This window comes from Triticum urartu, chromosome 5, assembly GCF_003073215.2.
Source record: "Triticum urartu cultivar G1812 chromosome 5, Tu2.1, whole genome shotgun sequence".
NCBI classification, from domain to species: Eukaryota; Viridiplantae; Streptophyta; class Magnoliopsida; order Poales; family Poaceae; genus Triticum; species Triticum urartu.
The window spans coordinates 275,252,880-275,272,718 of record NC_053026.1 but is presented as its reverse complement, the minus strand read 5'-3'; the positions used below and the strand labels follow the sequence as shown (position 1 = coordinate 275,272,718).

General features: G+C 48.0%; 2 protein-coding genes across 2 annotated transcripts; one reads left to right on the top strand and one right to left on the bottom strand.

Moving 5' to 3' along the window:
- Positions 1-8,858: 8,858 nt before the first annotated feature.
- LOC125508586 lies at positions 8,859-11,847 on the top strand. The gene has a single exon (XM_048673341.1). It carries the CDS (start codon positions 9,013-9,015, stop codon positions 11,731-11,733), a length of 2,721 nt encoding a protein of 906 aa, XP_048529298.1. The 5' UTR covers positions 8,859-9,012; the 3' UTR covers positions 11,734-11,847.
- Positions 11,848-15,266: 3,419 nt separating this feature from the next.
- LOC125555879 (phosphatidylinositol 4-phosphate 5-kinase 6-like) lies at positions 15,267-18,921 on the bottom strand. Its single transcript, XM_048718688.1, has 8 exons — positions 17,487-18,921; positions 17,192-17,359; positions 16,937-17,102; positions 16,696-16,812; positions 16,421-16,614; positions 16,171-16,266; positions 15,999-16,055; positions 15,267-15,843 (listed from the first exon to the last, which is right to left on the bottom strand). Exons 1-8 carry the CDS (start codon positions 18,758-18,760, stop codon positions 15,552-15,554), a joined length of 2,364 nt encoding a protein of 787 aa, XP_048574645.1. The 5' UTR covers positions 18,761-18,921; the 3' UTR covers positions 15,267-15,551.
- Between the last annotated feature and the right edge of the window lie 918 nt (positions 18,922-19,839).

Here is a 19,839-nt window from a genome sequence, read left to right as displayed (position 1 = left end):
GTGAATAGATCATCACTTGAACATAAGTAATCATATGCCAATATCTGTATATGTTGCTGTTATGAGAATAATCATGATGCCTTCATGTCTGTATTTTATTTTTATCGATGCCTCTACCTCTAAACATGGGGACATATTTATTGATCGGCTTTCGCTTGAGGACAAGCGAGGTCTAAGCTTGGGGGAGTTGATACGTCCATTTTGCATCATGCTTTTATATCAATATTTATTGCATTATGGGATGATATTTCACATTATGTCACAATACTTATGGCTATTCTATCTTATTTTACAAGGTTTACATAAGGAGGGAGAATGCCGGTAGCTGGAATTCTGGGCTGGAAAAGGAGCAAATATTAGAGACCTATTCTGCATAACTCCAAAAGTCCTGAAACTCCACGGAACACCTTATAATAAATAATAAGAAATCCTCGCCAAAGATGAAGACCAGGGGGCCACACCCTGCTCACGAGGGTGGGGGGCGCGCCCTAACTCTGCCGCCACGAGGCGGAACCTTGGCGGATCCAATCTAGAGCTCCAGCAGAGCTGTTCTGCCGGGGAAACTTCCCTCCCGAAGGGGGAAGTCATCGCCATTGTCATCACCAACGCTCCTCTCATCGGGAGAGGGAAATCTCCATCAACATCTTCATCAGCACCATCTCATCTCAAAACCCTAGTTCATCTCTTGTATCCAATTCTTGTCTCCAAGTCCGGGATTGGTGCTAGTAGGTTGCTAGTAGTGTTAATTACTCCTTGTAGTTGATGCTAGTTGGTTTAATTGGTGGAAGATCATATGTTCAGATCCTATATGCATATTAATACCCCTCTGATTATGAACATGTTTATGCTTTGTGAGTAGTTACGTTTGTTCCCGAGGACAAGGGAGAAGTCTTGCTATTAGTAGTCATGTGAATTTGGTATTCGCTCGATATTTTGATGAGATGTATGTTGTCTAGCCTCTAGTGGTGTTATGTGAACGTCGACTACATAACACTTCACCATTATTTGGGCCTAGAGGAAGGCATTGGGAAGTAATAAGTAGATGATGGGTTGCTAGAGTGACAGAAGCTTAAACCCTAGTTTATGCGTTGCTTCGTAAGGGGCTGATTTGGATCCATATGTTTCATGCTATGGTTAGGTTTACCTTAATACTTTTTGTAGTTGCGGATGCTTGCAATAGAGGTTAATCATAAGTGGGATGCTTGTTCAAGTAAGAACAGCACCCAAGCACCGGTCCACCCACATACAAATTATCAAAGTATCGAACGCGAATCATATGAACGTGATGAAAACTAGCTTGACGATATTCCCATGTGTCCTCGGGAGTGCTTTTCCTTATATAAGAGTTTGTCCAGGCTTGTCCTTTGCTACAAAAAGGATTGGGCCACCTTGCTGCACTTTATTTACTTTTTTTACTTGTTGCTCGTTACAAATTATCTTATCACAAAACTATCTGTTACCACTTATTTCAGTACTTGCAGAGAATACCTTGCTGAAAACCGTTTATCATTTCCTTCTACTCCTCGTTGGGTTCGACACTCTTACTTATCGAAAGGACTACGATAGATCCCCTATACTTGTGGGTCATCATGGCGCCGGATGGAAATTTTTGGTGGGGCCGAGTTTGACTTTTGGTTTGGGACATATGTGGATACGGGAAAGTGGTTGAGGGTTTTGGAGCATATCACTAAGCATTTTGAGCAAGCAAGCCATTAAGCAACACCTCATCCCCTTTTAATAGTATTGGCTTTCCTATGGACTCAATGTGATCTTGGATCACTAAAAGTAAAATGTAGAGTCTTGAGCTTTTGAGCTTGAGCCAATCATTTGTCCTTAGCATCTTGAAAGGGTTCCATATCCTCTTGTCCACGCCACTCCATCTGTTGAACTTGTCTGAAATATACTAGATGAAAAACATTAGTTCAACGGGAGATATGTTGACATTAATTATCAAAACCACCCAGGGAGCACTTGTGCTTTCACACCTCGAAGCTATTCTTTCCGATCGATCTATCCAAGTGTTCGTACTAAAATAACACCAAATAATTTCAGATTCATAATACTCGATCCAATACAAAGAACCTCATAGAGTGCCCCAAGATTTCTACGGGAGAAACAAAGACAAGAACGTGCATCCACTACTAGGGAAAACCCTAGCAGTAGCACTGGTTTTGTGCTCACTAGTAGCGCGGGTAGGCGCGCTACTAATAAGGCGCTACAGCTATTGCTTAGCAGTAACGCGTGCCGCACGCGCTACTGCTAGGACAAATAGCTGCAGCGCTTGTTCACTCCCACGCTGCTGCTAATGTAACTACTGGCAGCGTGTTTTCTTTCCATCGCTACTAGTATTGTTTTTTTATTTTTTATTTTTAGTGTATTTATGCGCCATCGTACAAATATTGGTACAATACCAGTTATGAGGTTTACATCATTATGTCCATAACAGTGTGTCAAATGAAGGTGGATTAGGTTCAAGTGGAGGCAATATGTGGTGCATGTCAAAAGTATACTACTAATCCAAACTTGATCTAGTTTGGACTAGTAGTACTTTCGATGTGCACCACATGTTGCCTCCACTTGAATCTAATCCGCCAGCACAAGCTATTTAATCATCATCATAATCATTAGCACCAACAATATTATTTAATCACCACTAACACTAGCTAATAATAATCAGTCATTACCACCAACACTAGCTATTTTATCATCATAGTAATAGTGTAGCACATCATCATCCTCAAACTCATTTCTAGCTAATCACTCCTGCTGCTCTCTCTTAGGTAAAACAACATAAAACATGTGTAGCTCTCCTCCTTGATCAAGTTGGAGCATGCAGATGAACCTGTCTCCTAATTTTGGGTAGCACATCTGTTTACTGCCCCCTAGTACTTGTCTGCGCTCTCCCATCACATATCTGGTCCAGTCTTGCACTATTAAGCATTCATCGCTGATCTTGAATGCACTAAAGTAACATGTAGGATATCTTGGCCGTAAGCTAATAATACTCATGGTACCTTTAGTCTCGATCCCATAAGGCACAACATTCATCGGGAGTCCCTGTTGAAGAACATCGTATGGTCACATACTTAGCAATGAAGTTTAGCTTCACAAATAATGTATGGAAAAGATGCACTGAGGACAAATAGTAAAAATCTTACCATCCTTCCTAAATAGATGTGACCGTAGTTCATGACAAACACTATTGGTCGCATGTTTTCAGTGCTAAGATTTCTAAGTCCAGAAAGAAAATTTGTCTTGACGGTATCAAGATCCTCAAGCCATGAAACATAATGACTTAGCTCCTCGCAGTTTAGTTCAGCCCCGGGATAGTAGTAGGTCCTGTCTACCAAGCGCTGGACATGTTTGCTTGCACCGAAATAAGCTAACAATACAAATTAGTTGTCAACTATTTTTGAATAAACAATATCAAAGACATAAATATGGTTGAGAAACTTACATTTTGGTGTAACTGGAGGCGTCTGCACATCGACCCAGATGTCGGTATTACCTTCAATATCATCTTCCGGACGAATATCAAAGGTGATAACCATATCAGGCTGAAATGCATAAGTCTTGCATAGTGCTCGCCATGTTTTGCATCCAAAATAGGTGTAGTCGTCTGAATTGTATAATTTTGCGTGGAAAATATAACCATGCCCGGTCTTCAAATAAAATTTCTTTACCTCTATAGTATGACTGAAACCTATCTTATCCAATACAAAAACTCTTGCATGGCAGGGGATACGCTAGTAGAATAATAAAAAAAAGTTGAAGCAGATGTCATGCTTAATTACGAAAAAAGACTTGTCGTTGTGACTTACTGTATCCACTTCGAAGTTCTCATCCAGCTTGATGCTGAAGCGCCAATCATCATCTAGGAAGATTCCGTCGCACAGGCCGCGCTCGTCTTCGCAGTATTTGCAAATACCGACATCCTTTTTGTCGTCATACATTTCCTATGTTCATAGTTAAAACATTAATTGAAAATCGATAAAAGACAACTACCAGGGTACTCAACACACAAATCCGGGGCACTCGATATTTCCTACATATTCTGGCAAAAGTCATGCCAAAATTCACGGAAAAATCCGGCATGACCTTTGCTAAAATAGGATATATCGAGCGCCTGAAATTTCCCGGAACGAAAATGAATCAACACTCCGGCAAAACATAGGCCACTGGAGGTGTAACCTGCAAACATGACCGGCCACTTGGATATTGAGCAACACAAGATATACATTTCAAAATATCTTATAAGACTCAAATTAGCATGCATTCAATAAGCAAAAGTAAATCATCTCATGCGTCCGTACATCGTCGAATATTATCACTAATACATCCCGAATAGTGTCATACATATAACATCACTAGTACAACTAAAACCCTAGCACACGACGGGTATCGGCGCGGGCGGTGGACACCCACAGAGAAGGAACCATCACGGGATCATAGCTCCAGTGAGATCCCTGGAGAACCTGCCAGGTATTGGAGAACCTGTGCTCCAACGCAAACAAGTAGCGACGGACGTGCGCGTCCTCCTCACTGACACGGTGACGCACCACCTCCGCGGAGTCCTCGAGCCTCTGGACCGTCACTGGCCCACGCGACCGCCACCAAAGAAGGTTCGGGTCAACGACAGGCTGGCTCCTCACCAACCTGCGCCCCTCGGTAGGTAGCGCCTCCCAGTACCACCCCGGTGGAGCCCAGTCCCGGACATGGCCCATCTGGTCAAGCAGGTGTCGTCCTCCGCCGACTCGACGACGAGGATGCGGGATAGGCATCGTCCACGTCGATGCGGGAAAATTGCTTTAACTAAAAAAATAGCAACAAGTTCTTACTAACTAGTTCTATTAATTCAACTAGTTCTTACTAAAAATAAACTTACTATAAATAAAAATATTCTAGTACCTAATTAGTACCTAGTTCTTACTAACTAATTAGTACCTAAGAACTACTGCCCTAATTACCATCTAATTTGATGAACCTATAGGGGTGGAAAGTGGTAGCGCATACTCCAATTATCCAACTATAAAGTGAAATAAGTGGTCAAATTTTACTCGTTTTATGATTTATCTTAGAAATTTGATTCGTTTCCACCCTTACATGAACCCTAACTCATTTGAGCCGCATCCACATCCGATTCCTTTCCACCCTAACTAATTTGATGGAGGTAGAAACCCTAGGCAGAGGTAGGGGAGAGGGAGGAGCAGGCGTGCTCACCTCGGGTGCCTGCAATGAGGGAGGGGCAGGCGGCGTCGAGGTCGTGGTCGGGGCTCCGGGGCGGCGTTGAGGTCGGGGGGGCGGGGGGGGGCGTCCGGGGCGGCGTTGAGGTCGGGGTCGGGGGCGGCGTCCCGGGCGGCGTTGAGGTCGGGGGCGGGGCCGGCGTTGAATCTGGGGTCAAGGGCGGCGTGGGGAGAGCGCGCAGCGGCCGAGGGGCGACGGCGGCGGCGAGAGTGGAGTTGATTTGGGGGATGAAGTGGCCGTGGGGAAGGACGAACCGCGTGGTTAAGTCAGAAGTACCAGTAGCGCGTTCCAGAAAGGGCGCTACTGCTACGTTAGCTACAGTGCGTTCTGGAATACACGCTGCAGCTAAGGAGATTAGCAGTAGCGTTGGGCCATTATACGCGCTACTGCTAGGTTGGGCTAGCCATGTGCGCCCAGTTCAAACGTAGCAGCAACGCTTTTTGCTAGTACGCGCTACTGCTAAAGTCATAGCAGTAGCGCGGTTTATTTACGCGCGCTGCTACTAAGTAGCAGCAGTGCTTGATTTTGTACAGCGCTACTGGTAAAATTCTGTGTATAGGCTTTTCCCTAGTAGTGATCAACCCCTATGCGTAGATTACCCCATTGTCACCTCGGAAATCCGCGAGTTGAGTATCAAAACATATATCAAGTGAATCAATATGATACCCCATTGTTACCACGAGTATTCATATGCAAGACATATATCAAGTGTTCTCAAATCCATAAAAGTATTCAATCCGATAACAACGAAATCTCAAAGGGAAAAACTCAATTCATCACAACAAAATAGAGAGGGGAAAACACCATATGATCCGACTATATTAACAAAGTCCGCGATACATCAAGATCGTGACATCTCAAGAACATGAGAGAGAGAAAGATTAAACACATAGCTACTGGTACAAACCCTCAGCCCCGAGGGTGGACTACTCCCTCCTCATCATGGTGGTCGCAGAGATGATGAAGATGGCCGCCGGAGATGATCCCCCCTCCGCCAGAGTGCCGGAACGGGGTCTAAATTGGTTTTCGGTGGCTACAAAGCCTTGCGGCGGCGGAACATCTGATCTAGGTTATCCCCGAGGGTTTTTGAAATATTTGGGATTTTATATGGCAAAGAGGGGGTGCGGGAGGCCACCGAGGTGGGCACAACCCACCTGGGCGCGCCTGGGCCCCCAGGCACGCCCTGGTGGGTTGTGCCCCCCCTCGGGGCACCCCTCCCCCCCAGGTGCTGCTCTCGGGAGTCTTCTAGTCCATAAAAATTCACAAAAAGTTTCGCGGTGTTTCGACTCCGTTTGATATTGATTTCCTGCGATGTAAAAAATAAGCAAAAACAACAGCTGGCACTGGGCACTGGGTCAATAGGTTAGTCTCAAAAATGATATAAAGTTGATATAAAATGACTGTAAAACATTCAAGAATGATAATATAACAGCATGAATGCTTCATAAATTATAGATACGTTGGAGACGTATCACATGTCTCCAATGTTATTTAACATTGTAGCTGACATGTTGTCTATTCTGATTGATCGTGCCACGCAGGACGGCCAAATTGCAGGAGTGGTGCCCCCCACCTTGTGGATGGTGGCCTCTCTATTCTGCAATATGCCGATGATACAATTCTTTTTATGGAATACGACCTGAATAAGGCTCGAAACATGAAATTATTGCTTTCAGTGTCTGAGCAGATGTCATGCCTTAAAATTAAGTTCCATAAAAGTGAATTGTTCTGCTTGAAGCCAGCGAGGCAGCGCATGAGTATGCCGACCTGTTTGGTTGTGCGCAAGGCCAATTCCCGATGAAATACTTGGGAATTCCGATTCATTATCGACGTCTCACTAATGCGTAGTGGAAACATGTAGAGGAGCGCTTAGAGAAATGTTTGAGTAGTTGGAAAGGCAAGTTGCTCTATGTTGGAGGACGACTGGTCTTAATCAACTCGGTCCTCACAAATATGGTTCTCCATATGCTCTTTTTTTTTCCAACTCCCAAAAGGGGTCTTGCAGAGGCTGGATTATTTCAGACGCCAGCCTCTGAGAACAATATCCAGCTCTGTACCGCATTGTTCGCGGTAAGAATGATACTCTAGTGCAGGTGCTCAGTTCATTCCCGTCGAATATTTCTTTCAGGCAGGATTTGATTGGCCCTCATCTTATGTCATGGCAAAATCTGGTATCTCGATTGGAGTTGATTAACCTGACACAAGGACGTGACATGTTCCGCTGGAACCTCACGACATCTAGGTCCTTCACAGTTGACTCTATGTATCGTGCGCTCACGCATTCAGAGGTCCCAGTGGATAATAACAAGAAAATTTGGATGTCGAAGATTCCACTAAAAGTTAAAATCTTTATGTGGTATCTTCGAAGGGGAGTTGTGCTAACCAAAGACAATCTCGCCCGTCGCAATTGGCATGGAAGTAAGAAGTGTAGTTTTTGTACTCATGATGAGACAATCAAACACCTCTTTTTCCAATGCAAGTTTGCGCGTTCTACGCGATCAGTCATTCAAATAGCATCCAATTTGTATCCGCCAACAAATGTTGCCAATATTTTTGGTCATTGATTGGACGGAATTTCAAATAGGTTCAAAATGCTAATTAGGGTGGGAGCATATACCTTATTATGGGCACTCTGGCTATGTAGAAATGATTTGGTTTTCGAGGGCAAAAACACCTCTCCTTTGCAGGTTCTTTTCCGTTGTACGCACTTGCTTCGCACGTGGTCTACGCTACATCGAACAGAGTATCAACCGCTATTTAAGGCGGTGTGTACGTGGTTGGAGCGGGTGGCCACTGAGGTCTTCACCCAGCATGGGTGGCAGCATAATCTCCGTATTGACGCACCAACTCCTTCGACATAGGCATACCATCGGTTCTATATGATCCTATTATTGCTGATTTGTCACTTTTTTATAATCTTCTTTTAATTTGTTTTTGTTTGGTTGTGTGCATTTTAGCTATGCAGAGACAGGGCGATGCTTATCATGTTTTGTATCCGCTTGATGCTACATTTTGAGTCAATAAAAATGTCATTTATTGAAAAATAATAATAATCCAACTAAAAAAACGTTATATTATCGATCAAATATTCAGGTTCATATAGATCACTTGACCGAATTAGAGGGTGTCTGTTTCCAAGGACTTATTGGTCTAGGGACTTAAATAAGTCCCTATAAGTCCCATCTAAACCAAACAGGAAGGACTTATAGGGACTTAAAGTGGACATCTGGTACTTATGGAATAAGGCTCTTAAGGAGGGACTTATAGGGACTTATAGTTGTAATATGGCCTTATAGAGACTTATAAGTCCTGGAAACCAAACATGTAGAGATTTTTTAGAAACTTGAGACTTATAAGTTGGGACTAAAAAAATCTTAAAACTTATGAACAAAACAGGGCCTTAGAAAGTACCTGTATGCGCGGACCTTGCTTTTTTTCGTGTATTTTCGATGCCGCCGAAAGCCACGAGTGTGCCACCGCAGTCAGCTTAGCACTCACCGTCCTCCCTTCGCCGGCCGCGTCGCCGTGACAAGACCGACGTTCTTACCGCGTCCTCGCTCCCGCGAAATTGGCGTGATATCTCCACGATCCCCTCGCGATCATCCAAGAACATTCCTCGCGACCACGGACCATCGCTCTCAAATCTCAATAAAACCACCCCTAGTTCGCCACTGAGCTGCTCACATTCAGAGCTTGGCAACAAGCGAGAGCGAGCGTCTGTCTCTGTCCATTCACGAGCTCCGAACTTCTAGACGCCGGGAGCCGGCGATGGCGGCGCCTGCTGCTCTTGACGTTAGCCTCGAGAGGGTAGCTACGGCAGTGGCCGTTCCACCACCCGGCATCGACGTCGACGGTGCCACCGCGGAGGCGGAGTTCCTCTGGGAGCTGCGCAAGTACGTGCTGCTCCTCGCCACGCTCGCGGCCTCCGTCACCTACTCCGCGGGGCTGAGTCCGCCAGGCGGGTTCTGGCCCGACAACGACGCCGACGAAGGCGCGCGCCTCGCCGGCGACCCGGTGCTCCTCGTCACCTACCCGCGCCGATACAAGGCCTTCTTCTACTGCAACGCCACCGCCTTCGTCGCCTCCCTCGTCATCGTCAACCTCCTGCTCGTCCGCTCGCTCGCCCACCGCCGGCGGTGGCTGCGCGCGCTCCAGGCCGCCATGCTGCTCGACCAGTTCGGTCTCATGGGGGCCTACGCCGCGGGCAGCTGCAGGGACGCGGCCATGTCCGCCTACGTCTTCGTTCTCGTCGCCTTGGTTGGCTGCTACGTCTCCGCCCACGTCCTCGTCTTCGTGCTCTTCGCCCCGACAGCGCGCGGCGACAAGGTCACGCCGGCCGACAGAGTGGAGCGCGCGCGCAAGTACCTGCTCATCTTCGCGACGCTGGCGGCGACCATCACGTACCAGGCCGGTGTCAGCACGCCGGGCGGGTTCTGGCCGGGCAGCCAGGACAGCGACCACCTGGCCGGCGACCCCATGCTCCGCGTCCAGCACCCGTCCCGCTTCATGGTCTTCTTCTACTCCAACACCACCGCGTTCGTCGCGTCGCTGGTCGTCGTCATGCTGCTCATGAGCAACACCGTGACGCAGCACGGGTTCCGGTCATGCGCGCTCTGGGTGTGCACGGGCGCGGCCATGGTCGGGCTCATGGGCGCCTTCGCCTCCGGGAGCTGCCGGAGCATCAAGACCTCCATGTACGTCGTCGCGCTGGTGGCCGCCGTTCTCTTCTACATCGCCATTCAGGCGCTCGTCTTCTTTTGCAAGCCCGTGGAGAATTTGATCCACGACGTGCAACAAGCATTTGAAAGGTACCTCAACAAATTTGAGAGATTGGAGCAGCAAAGTCAGCAGCAGCAGCAAAGCAGAGCACCCGTGCACGGCAACGACGACGCGTACCAGATTCTGAGGAAGTCGCGGATGTATCTGCTGCTGCTCGGGATTCTTGCGGCGAGCGTCACATACCAAGCCGGACTTAACCCGCCGGGCGGCTTCTGGCAAGGCGATGCCGCCGCCGACGCTCGCCACCGCTACCTCGCCGGCGACCCGATCCTCCACATCACGTATCCCCGGCGATACCTGGCCTTCTTCTACTGCAACGCCACCGCCTTCGTCGCGTCGCTCGTCATCCTCATACTCCTCCTGAGCAACATACTCAGCACCCAGGGGATCAAGTACTGCGCGTTGCAGGTCGCCATGATCCTGGACCTGTTTGGCCTCATCGGCGCCTACGCCGCCGGGAGCTGCCGGCAAGTGTCCAAATCCGTGTACGTCTCCCTGCTCGTCGTTCCTGTGTTCTTCTACGTCGGCATCCATGTCGTGGTCTTCATGCTAGAAGTGTGGCCGGCTCGCCCGGCATGGATCCAAGCGTTGAGCGAGAAGATGGAGCAATGCGCACCCAGCTGGCTCAAGGAGCTGTTCGAGCACCCCGAGCAGGGGGAGGAGGAGGCGGCGGACGTCGAACGGACACTGGAGAAGAGGCGCAAGCTTCTGCTGCTTCTTGCGATCCTTGCGGCGAGCCTCACCTACCAAGCCGGCATGGGCCCGCCGGGCGGCTTCTGGCAAGAGAGCAAGCTCGGCCATGTCGCCGGCGACCCGGTGCTCAACGACAACTACCCGCGCCGCTACGTGGCCTTCTTCTACTGCAACGCGACGGCCTTCGTCGCGTCCCTTGCCGTCATCATGCTGCTGGCGAACAGGAAGCTCTCGGCGAGAGGGATACGGTCTTACGGACTGCGGGTGTGCGTGATCCTCGACCTCCTCGGCCTCATGGGCGCCTTCGCCGCCGGGAGCTGCCGGAAGGTGTCGACCTCGATCTACGTCCTCGTTCTCACATTCGCAGTTCTGCTCTGCATCTTTCTCCAGGTCACGCTGGTCTTGTCGGAGACGGCGCGAGGTCTTGCCAAGAGGCTCCTGTCAAAGCTCGGCGCGGGCGAAGACCAAGCCGGAGGCGACGGGCGGCATGGCACGGGCGTCGCCGCCGGAGGGGCGCGTGATCTCTGGGACGAGAAGCTGCCCAAGTACCTGCTGCTGCTCCCCGCGCTCGCCGCCGCCGTCACGTACCAGGCCGCGATGAGCCCGCCGGGCGGCCTCTGGGGCGACGCCACCGGCCACGTCGCCGGCGATCCGGTTCTCACGAGCAACTACCCGCGCCGGTACAAGGCCTTCTTCTACTGCAACGCGACGTCCTTCATGGCGTCCCTGGTGATCATGGTCCTCCTGCTGATCAAGAGGGTGAGCGACACGTCACCGGCGCTCTTGGCGCTGCACGCCGCCATGATCCTGGACCTGTTTGGACTCATGGGTGCATACGCCGCTGGGAGCTGCCGGAGGGTGAGGACGTCTGCGTACGTCCTGGCGCTGGTCGTCGGGGTCTCGGCGTACATCGCTGTGCTCGTCGTGGCATCCATCGGCATAGCGGGGCGACTGAGAAGCGCAATGGACTGGCTGACGGAGCAAGTGACGCGGTGCTTCTCCGTGCATGATATGTAGAAGAACTTTGTAGAATTGTAGGGTGGCCTGCCCTGGCCCCATGGACCTTGTTTGTAGCATAATTGTTTTACGGGTTTGCTATTTTTCAGTCGACTGATTTTCAATTCGCTTTCATTCAAATTGTTGGCCGCTCGATCTTTTGCAGAGATTCACGCTGGAGCTGGCTATTTTCGGGGCGGTTTTCTCATGTCGGGCGCACTTCTACTTTCGGGTCAGCCCGCTACTGCACATGTCGGGGGTGCTGTCTTCTTTGGGCAGAAAGAGAGAGAGGGGAGAGGAGAGAGCTACAGAAGCAGAGCGGAAGAGGTGATTCCTTTGCAATTTTGTTCATAGTCCATGGCGAGCTCTGCCTCTCCCCGAGCTTTATGTGCTTCGTGGAACTTGTCTTCCCCATTCCATCTTTTCGATTTCATGTTTCTGTGCTCATGCCCCGTCCAGATCTTCCATCATTTTCTTAGATGCAGGTGTATGTGTAGATGTAGAGGTTGATGAATACGTAGGTGCAGATGTTGTGATTTCATTTTGCCATGGCATTTGATGAGGTTGCATCAGCTTGAATTCCACCGGTGTTTGCTGTAGATGGAGGCAGTCGATTCGTTGGCTCTCCTTGATTGTTGCATATGTAGCTTTTAATCTGGATGTAGCAATGTACCCCCTTGTCATTTCTTATATTTTATCGTCGTTCGTTCTGATATCCCCCCGGTAGTTGTTATTGTTTGATCCCCTGAAATCAAATGTGGTTCTTAAACTTCTAATATTTCATAGAGGAGCACTTAAATATCTGTGCAGATTTTGTTGTTTTGCTACCGCAAACCCATGCGAGTCGATCTTACATTATTTAGGAGACACATTTCTTCCTGTGACCCTAATGTTAGCACGTCCTCTTCATTGATTTGTTTGCTTTATTCCATGCATCTGCAAATTGGGGTGGATCATTTCGATAGAACATATTATCATTAGAACATGTCAATACACCTGAATGTCAACTTCTGCCCAGGTTGTAATCTCTGAAAATGTCAACTTACAGTCTCAGATTTCATTATAATTTCAGTGTAGATCATAGTGTAATTTCAGCGTAGATTATACTGGAGTTTCGGTGTTGTTTCAGTGTAAATTTCAATGCATTTATACTGTCGTCAACAATTCATATTTACAGCAGATTCACTGTAGTTCCACTGAATTTTGTTCTGGTATTACAGTGTAATTACAGTAAAATTGATTTGTGATTACAGTGTAATTACAGTGTTACTATACTGTAATTTCAGTGTAACTATAGTGGGCAATGTTCATTGTATGTATTGTATACTGTAATTTCGGTGATTACTTAGAGTAGCTCACATAAAGGTTCTTTTTCCGGTTTGTCTATGTTTGGCAATAGCAGCTCCATATCCTTATATATTCTTATTTTTCTGGGGGTTTTCTATGGAGTGTAACATCCATCTATATTCTATATGTCTTTGGGCTTTGCCAATGTTTAGTGTTTCAGTTATGTTCCTTCAGTTAGTGGTTCACTGTAAGTTTTCAGTTAGTTTTACAGTTGCATGCAAATTACTTGCAATTCTACTGTAGTTACATGTCAATTATTCTGTTAATTACACTACAAATGTACTATATATTACAAGTAATTCTATGTGATTGTAATTCAAAACTCACTACATTTTCAGCCACCATTTGCACTGTAGTACTGTATATGTATGTTGGGGGGTTTGTTCAGGTAACATCATTTTTCTAGATAGTTTTGGTGGTTTATCCATGTAGCGCTCTCTTACTGTGAGAGCAATTTACGGTCAAGAGTGTTTCGTTTATAAAAACTGTATATTTTACTAGTGTAATTCTATTGCAAATTGACAGTATAAACTCCACTGTAAAACTATAAATGTATACTAGTGTAATTCAACTGATTTACATATCTATTGTAATTTACACTGTAAATCTTTCGTGGTAAATATGTGTTTACACTGTAATTTTAGTGTAAGTCTACTGTAAATTACATTGTAAAGAAATCTAACATAATTACACTGTAACTCTACTATAAATTACACTGTAAATCTTCACAATAAATACTATATTTGCATTGTAATTTACACTGTAATTTTGGTGTAAATCACTGTGAATTTCACTGTAAAGAAATCTACCAATTAAGTAACTCCTCTAAATTACATTGTAGACTGTAGCTTCTACTGTGTTTACACTGTAACTCTACTGCAAGTATACTGTAAATTAATTGTTAATTCTCCTCTGCCACAATGTAACTGTACACATAGCAGATCTAGTCTTTTCACCATGTAATATCTGTGCTATAGTTGTGTAATTCCTTTTCCTAGTGAATATCCATGGTTCACTGAGTACTTATTTCCTCCTCTTGTGTACAGAAGGCACTAAAAAGGGGTACGTCCAAGGTTTTTGCATTCATAGGGAAAGGAGAAGAAGAGGGCAAAGGGGAAACAGGACGAGTGTTTGTCAGTTGTTTTTTATGTCTTTTTGGGTATCGGGTGAGGGGAACAGTTGAATGAGATACCCATTAGCGTACATACAAACAGCGCACATACGTTTCCCACTAAAAAACAGCGGGCGTTCATTTTTCAGAAAATACAGCTGCAGCAATTTGATTGGCTCAAAAATTTGACTGAAACCGAATTGCTTTTCAGCCGACTGTCCAATAGACAGTCTTGTTTTAGGACTTCTGTTCTCTGTAGTTTCTGAACTTCCGTTGGGATCTCAAATGTGGTATGGCCTTGTTTTCTCGTCCTAATTGTTTAGGACTTTTGTTCTCTTTGTAATTTCTGAGCTTCCGTTGGGATCCCAGATGTAACCTCCGTCCTGTTTCACTAGTCCCGTCCATATTTTGGATCGTATTTTGATCATGATTTTAACTATAAATACTATAAGTAGCAAAAATTAATATCATCGGAAACTACATTCAAATATGAATGCAACAATACAATTTTTGGTGACATGCATTAACATTTTGCTAATCAAATATGTGATCAAACTTTATTCCAAAATACAACAAGGACTAATAAACTCAAAGGGAGATATTAGGAGCATGTTAAAACTTGCCAATATTCAATGTGTATTTTAAAGAGTAATTACGATGCAGAGGCTGGGGCGATCCCCCTTTTCGAAAAAAAAAGAGTAATACCACGGTATAATTTTATAACATATAGTATACTTCCTATTTTTATTAGTTAAATTTATAGTCAAAGTGTGACCCTAAATACGAGGAGATCCAATAAGCTCAGACAAGGGAGTATCTCTAGCATGCTTGTTAGGACTTCTATTCTCTCTGTAGTTTTTCAGCTTTTGTTGGGATTCCAAAATCAGTTTTTGAACTTCTTTTGGGATCTAAAATGCAAGTTTTGTGAGCTTCTAATGATTAATTTTGGTAAAAGAAACTTCTGATGGTTAATTTAGGTAAAAAGGCATATGTTTGTAAGTTGTAACTAGGTAAACTGATAGTGATGGATGAATTGACCCTATGCACAAAGAATAGCTCTTTGGAAGAAGAGGAAAACAAGTAGGGAATGGTTACATAAACAATAGTCTCTGTTCTACATGATTTTCATACCAACAGGCATGAATACAGTCACCCTACATCTAATTACATAAGCACAGAGAAGATTCAGTAGATGTACAAAGTCTATGAACACATACATGAAGAAGAAATCACTGTGATATCGACGTGCTGCCGTCTACAACCGAAAGAATCGATTATGTTACCTACAAAAGAATACTGGATGGTGGGCAAAGAAGAAACACCAGCCAACTGTTAAGGTCTGCTCTCTTGAGTATAAATCTTCTGTTTGTCAATGGAGTCGCTACTGTACATCCTCCGCGAAAGCCCTGAAAATGAAGTCTCGGAACCGCTTGCAGTACTGCTTCGGGTCGACCGCGGATATGGAGTTGGGATCGTACTGCATGGATTTGTAGGCGTGCTCGAGCTTCTTGCTGATATCGTAGTCTTGCAGGATGTCGATGATCCCGAAGAAGAGGATCACGTCCTGGAATTCGCCCGTGGGCTCGCCGATGAGCAGGGATTCACTTTCAGGATTTCTCACTATGTTCTCCACCCTTGAGGGCATGCTAATGCCTAGTTTTTCTTGTGCTTTTCTGCACCAATGAGGTCGATGTTTGTCACAATATCAAGATGAATGCAATGCAGAAGTTGCTGGCATGAAGTGAGCAGCCTAAGCTGAGTGAAGGAAAACTGCAACGTAAAGCATCTTATGATTCTTCAAAGCTTCTAAAATGTATGGTGTAGATACCTTTTTTGCTCAGAATCTTCATCCGTGGTAGTAGGTGTCCCATTGTCAGCATTGCCGCTGTCTGTAAGAAGGGGAAAAAGGAAGAAGAATAAATCAGGCTCGTGGCTTCCAATGTATCTACCGAATAGTTTTCTAATTGCATGTATTTTTAAGAAGCAGTCATGGGGGCAACGTATCTTTGCACCGATCCTTGAAATGAACGCCGACCAAAAGACTGTAATCCATGATCCGCTCCTGCTCCAGCAACTCGCAATCTCTGTCCACTTGCCTGGTAAGAAATATAGAGAGTCGTGAGCAGAGTGGGTACTTAGGTCTCTTCAAATACAGTTGCGATTCTTTTACATAAGATTATTTATGGTACATGTAAGTAACAAAATGAGAGGAAACAGAATCCTGTGCAATCCGGCAGATGGGAGATGTACCTGCAGAATTCCTGGAACCAGGATCCTGCTAACCGGAAAATGAAATTGAGATCAAGATCCTTGAGCGTGGTGGTCTCGTCAATCTGATCAAGGGGCTTGTCTGTCATGCGGCCAAGCGAAGATCCTTTCAAGTCAAAACGCCGATGGATTGAATAGCGAGAGCAGAAAAGATTCCCCATTATCACGAACCGAACCTGCATTCCATATTATATATTATATATAGTGATAATATATATAATCTCAATACACTGGCCAATTTCTGAAAGCATCCTGACCTTTTTCTGAATGCCCCCTGTGATTTTAACACAGTGCAGGCCAAAGAACTTTGTTATTAGAGTGTTGTCGTAGTTGCGGACGTGTTTATAATAGGCCGGAAGCATCCTAAGAAGCACCTGTCGATGATCAAAACCGTGATCCATCTCAGACATGCTTAAAACTTGCGTGTGTGGGCTAGCTAAGGTGGAGAGAAGAACCTTTTTTTTTAAAAAAAAAAAAAAAGAGGAGAGAAGAACCTACCTTGACCTCTGCTTTCTTCATTGTTTTGATCATGTACTTGTCGTCGTTGGTGAGGTAGAAGAAGCTTCCACTTTTGCCGGGTGATGAAAGCTCAAGGAGCGCATCATCCCCGCATATCGAGATCATGTAATCCGCGGGGTCGACGTCGAAGAGCTTGCGCAATGTCCTGCGTCGGATCACAGAAGAAGAAATTATAGCGCCGTGTTTGGAGACTACTATGGGAAGCAGGTGAGAGACAGCATGCATGCAGCAGACCTGAAAACCAACGGGCAGTAGTCCTTCCACCGGAAATCACACGACTGGTGAGGCGGCGTGTGCTTGGATCCTTCGGGAGGAAACCTTGTCCACACCTTCTCTTTGGGATCAAATGCTGACGATTTGAGATCCAGTGATGTCGGCGCTGACTGCCTTCCCACAGCATGCCTATGCACAGAAATGGCGGCGGCAAAATGGATATGAATGGATGAGCCAGCAACGACAGAGAGGAAATGGCAATGGATGCGGTGCAGTGATGGTGGTAGCTAGCCAAGAAGAGGAAAAGGAAAGAGACCTGATGCCGAGCTGCAAGTTGAGCATGAGCTCGTAGTTCCTGTGCCCCTTGGATATCGTCTCCCCCTGCTTCTTCCCCGGCCTTGGCGGCGCGCGGATGCACGAGAGCGTCCGCGACCATGCCCGGTCCGCCCGAGTGCTGGCATCCTCGCCGCCGTCCTCCCCGGTGGTGAGACTGTCAAGGTCCGACACGCTGCTTCTCCGGCGCACGCTCGACACCGACACCCTCCCTTGGTCGGCGCTGACCTCCGGCGGCCGCCACACCGGCTTCTTCAGCACGGCCTCCACCCCGGGCCATGTGAGGATCTTCTGCGATGGCAGTAGGGACACCGTCTTCCCCTCGGTAACCTCCAGCTCCTCGAGCAACTTGGTGATGGCGTCGCGGGGCTCCCGGGGCACGGGCACCGCGGGGCCTCCGGACGGCGGGTAGTAGACGCCCTTGGCGTGCGTGACGCCGGACTCCTGGCACCAGGTGCCGATGTACATGCCGCCGTCGGCCCACCGGAACGTGCCCTGGCCCATGGGCTTGGCGTCCTCCCAGGAGCCGTCGTAGCGGTCGCCGTCCGACCATATCACGGTCCCGCAGCCGTGCATCTCGCCGGCCTTCCAGGTGCCGATGTACTCGTGGCCGTGGCGCCAGATGTAGCGGCCGTGGCCGTCCTGCAGGCCGTCGCGCCAGTGGCCGTCGTATACGTCGCCGTTGGCGTAGGCCTGCGTGCCGCGGCCGTGCCGGAGGTTGTTGGCCCAGAGCCCGGCGAAGGTGTCCCCGAACTCGCCAATGTAGGTGCCCTGGCCGTGCATGTAGCCGCCGGCGACGTCGCCCTCGTAGGTAGCGCCCGAGGGCCAGGAGAACTTGCCGCGGCCGGCTGCGCGGCCGCAACGCCAGGCGCCCTCATACATGCTGCCGTCCGTCCAGAGGAACTTGCCGGTGCCGTGCGGGAGGTCCCCGCGCAGGTCGCCCTGGTAAAAGTCCCCGCTGTCGAGCAGCTGCTCCGAGTGGCTGGGCTCGCCGAGCGAGGACCCCGCCTCCTCCTCGTCACCCTCCTCGGCACCATTGCCCTCGGCGGCGTCCTCGCTGCCGCTGTACTGGTAGGCGGTGCTGGAGGAGGTGACGGCGAGGGTTCCGGCAGGGTCAACCAGGCCGTCGACGCCGGCGACGGCGGCGGGGAAGGCCGAAGCGCCGCGGCGGATGCTGGTGAGCTTGCGGATGCTGGCCTCCCAGAGACGGCCGGCCGGCGCAGGGATCTGGTTCATCTTCTTCCCCGTCGACGCCATTGGCGCTACAGGCTGGGTGCGAGCGTGCAGGACGCGGCCGCGCGCGGTCGATCACAAGGACGGAGCCGGAGCTGAAGGTGGAACGAGGGCGTGCATGGCGTCGACGCTGCGTGGTCTCGAGTCCGTCGCATGGGGTCGCGAGTTTTGGGTGGGTAGGGAGGGCTGGGAGGAGTTGTCGGGAGGGAGCCGAGCTCGGGAGCGCGACATTTGGAAGGACGCGCGCGCAGCGGAGGCGGTCTGCTCTCTACTCCGTGTTTGCTGCTAAACAATAGGAGTGCAGTGCAGAGGGACACCAACACAACACAATACCAACGGGGGTCAAAATATTGACCTTGCTAAGAAAGTTTACAATGGACTTACCCTGAGTATTCTATGATTTGATTTTTCAGATATGTCTAGGAACATCTAGATGTGTTTTAATTATTGCAAATATAAAGGACTCAATCAAGTATAAAAAGAAAAGAAAAATAAAAATAAAATACTCGCATGAATCTTCGTGCAAGATCAATGAGATAGGATTTAGATATGCAATACTTATGAGATGTGCTTTAGCAAAAGCAATCACACCATATACATGGGAAACACAAGGGTCAATGGTGTTTCTACCCTCACCCTTATCTTGTAAGTGTCTGGCGTGTCAAGGTCAGAGGTGGTTAGAGACGTCGAGGACGACGGCGTAAAACCCCACAACAAAAATGTCAACAACCTCTACGCTTTCCTCGCTGATCTGGGCGCGGTGTGCTGCAATCGGCGACAAGGGGAGCTACGACGAGCACCGCGCGCCTGAGCACGCTTCGAGGATGTTGCGACCGACGCACATTTTTGCTGGCACCGGTGAGGCATTTTGCTTCGTCCAGTGGCTACTGGAGCTATGACGGGCGAACCATGGTGCTATGACCGGCAATCACGGCGACGTGTTTTACGGCCTCGCCAGCGATTGAGGCGGCATGTGCTGCGAGCTCGTCCAAATGGCATTGAAATCCAGCCAGAGTGCATGGGTGGGGATGGGCGGTGCGAACATGTGGTCCGTGAGGGACAAACGAGAGGACATGAGCAAGTTTGATCAAATAGTTGCCTAC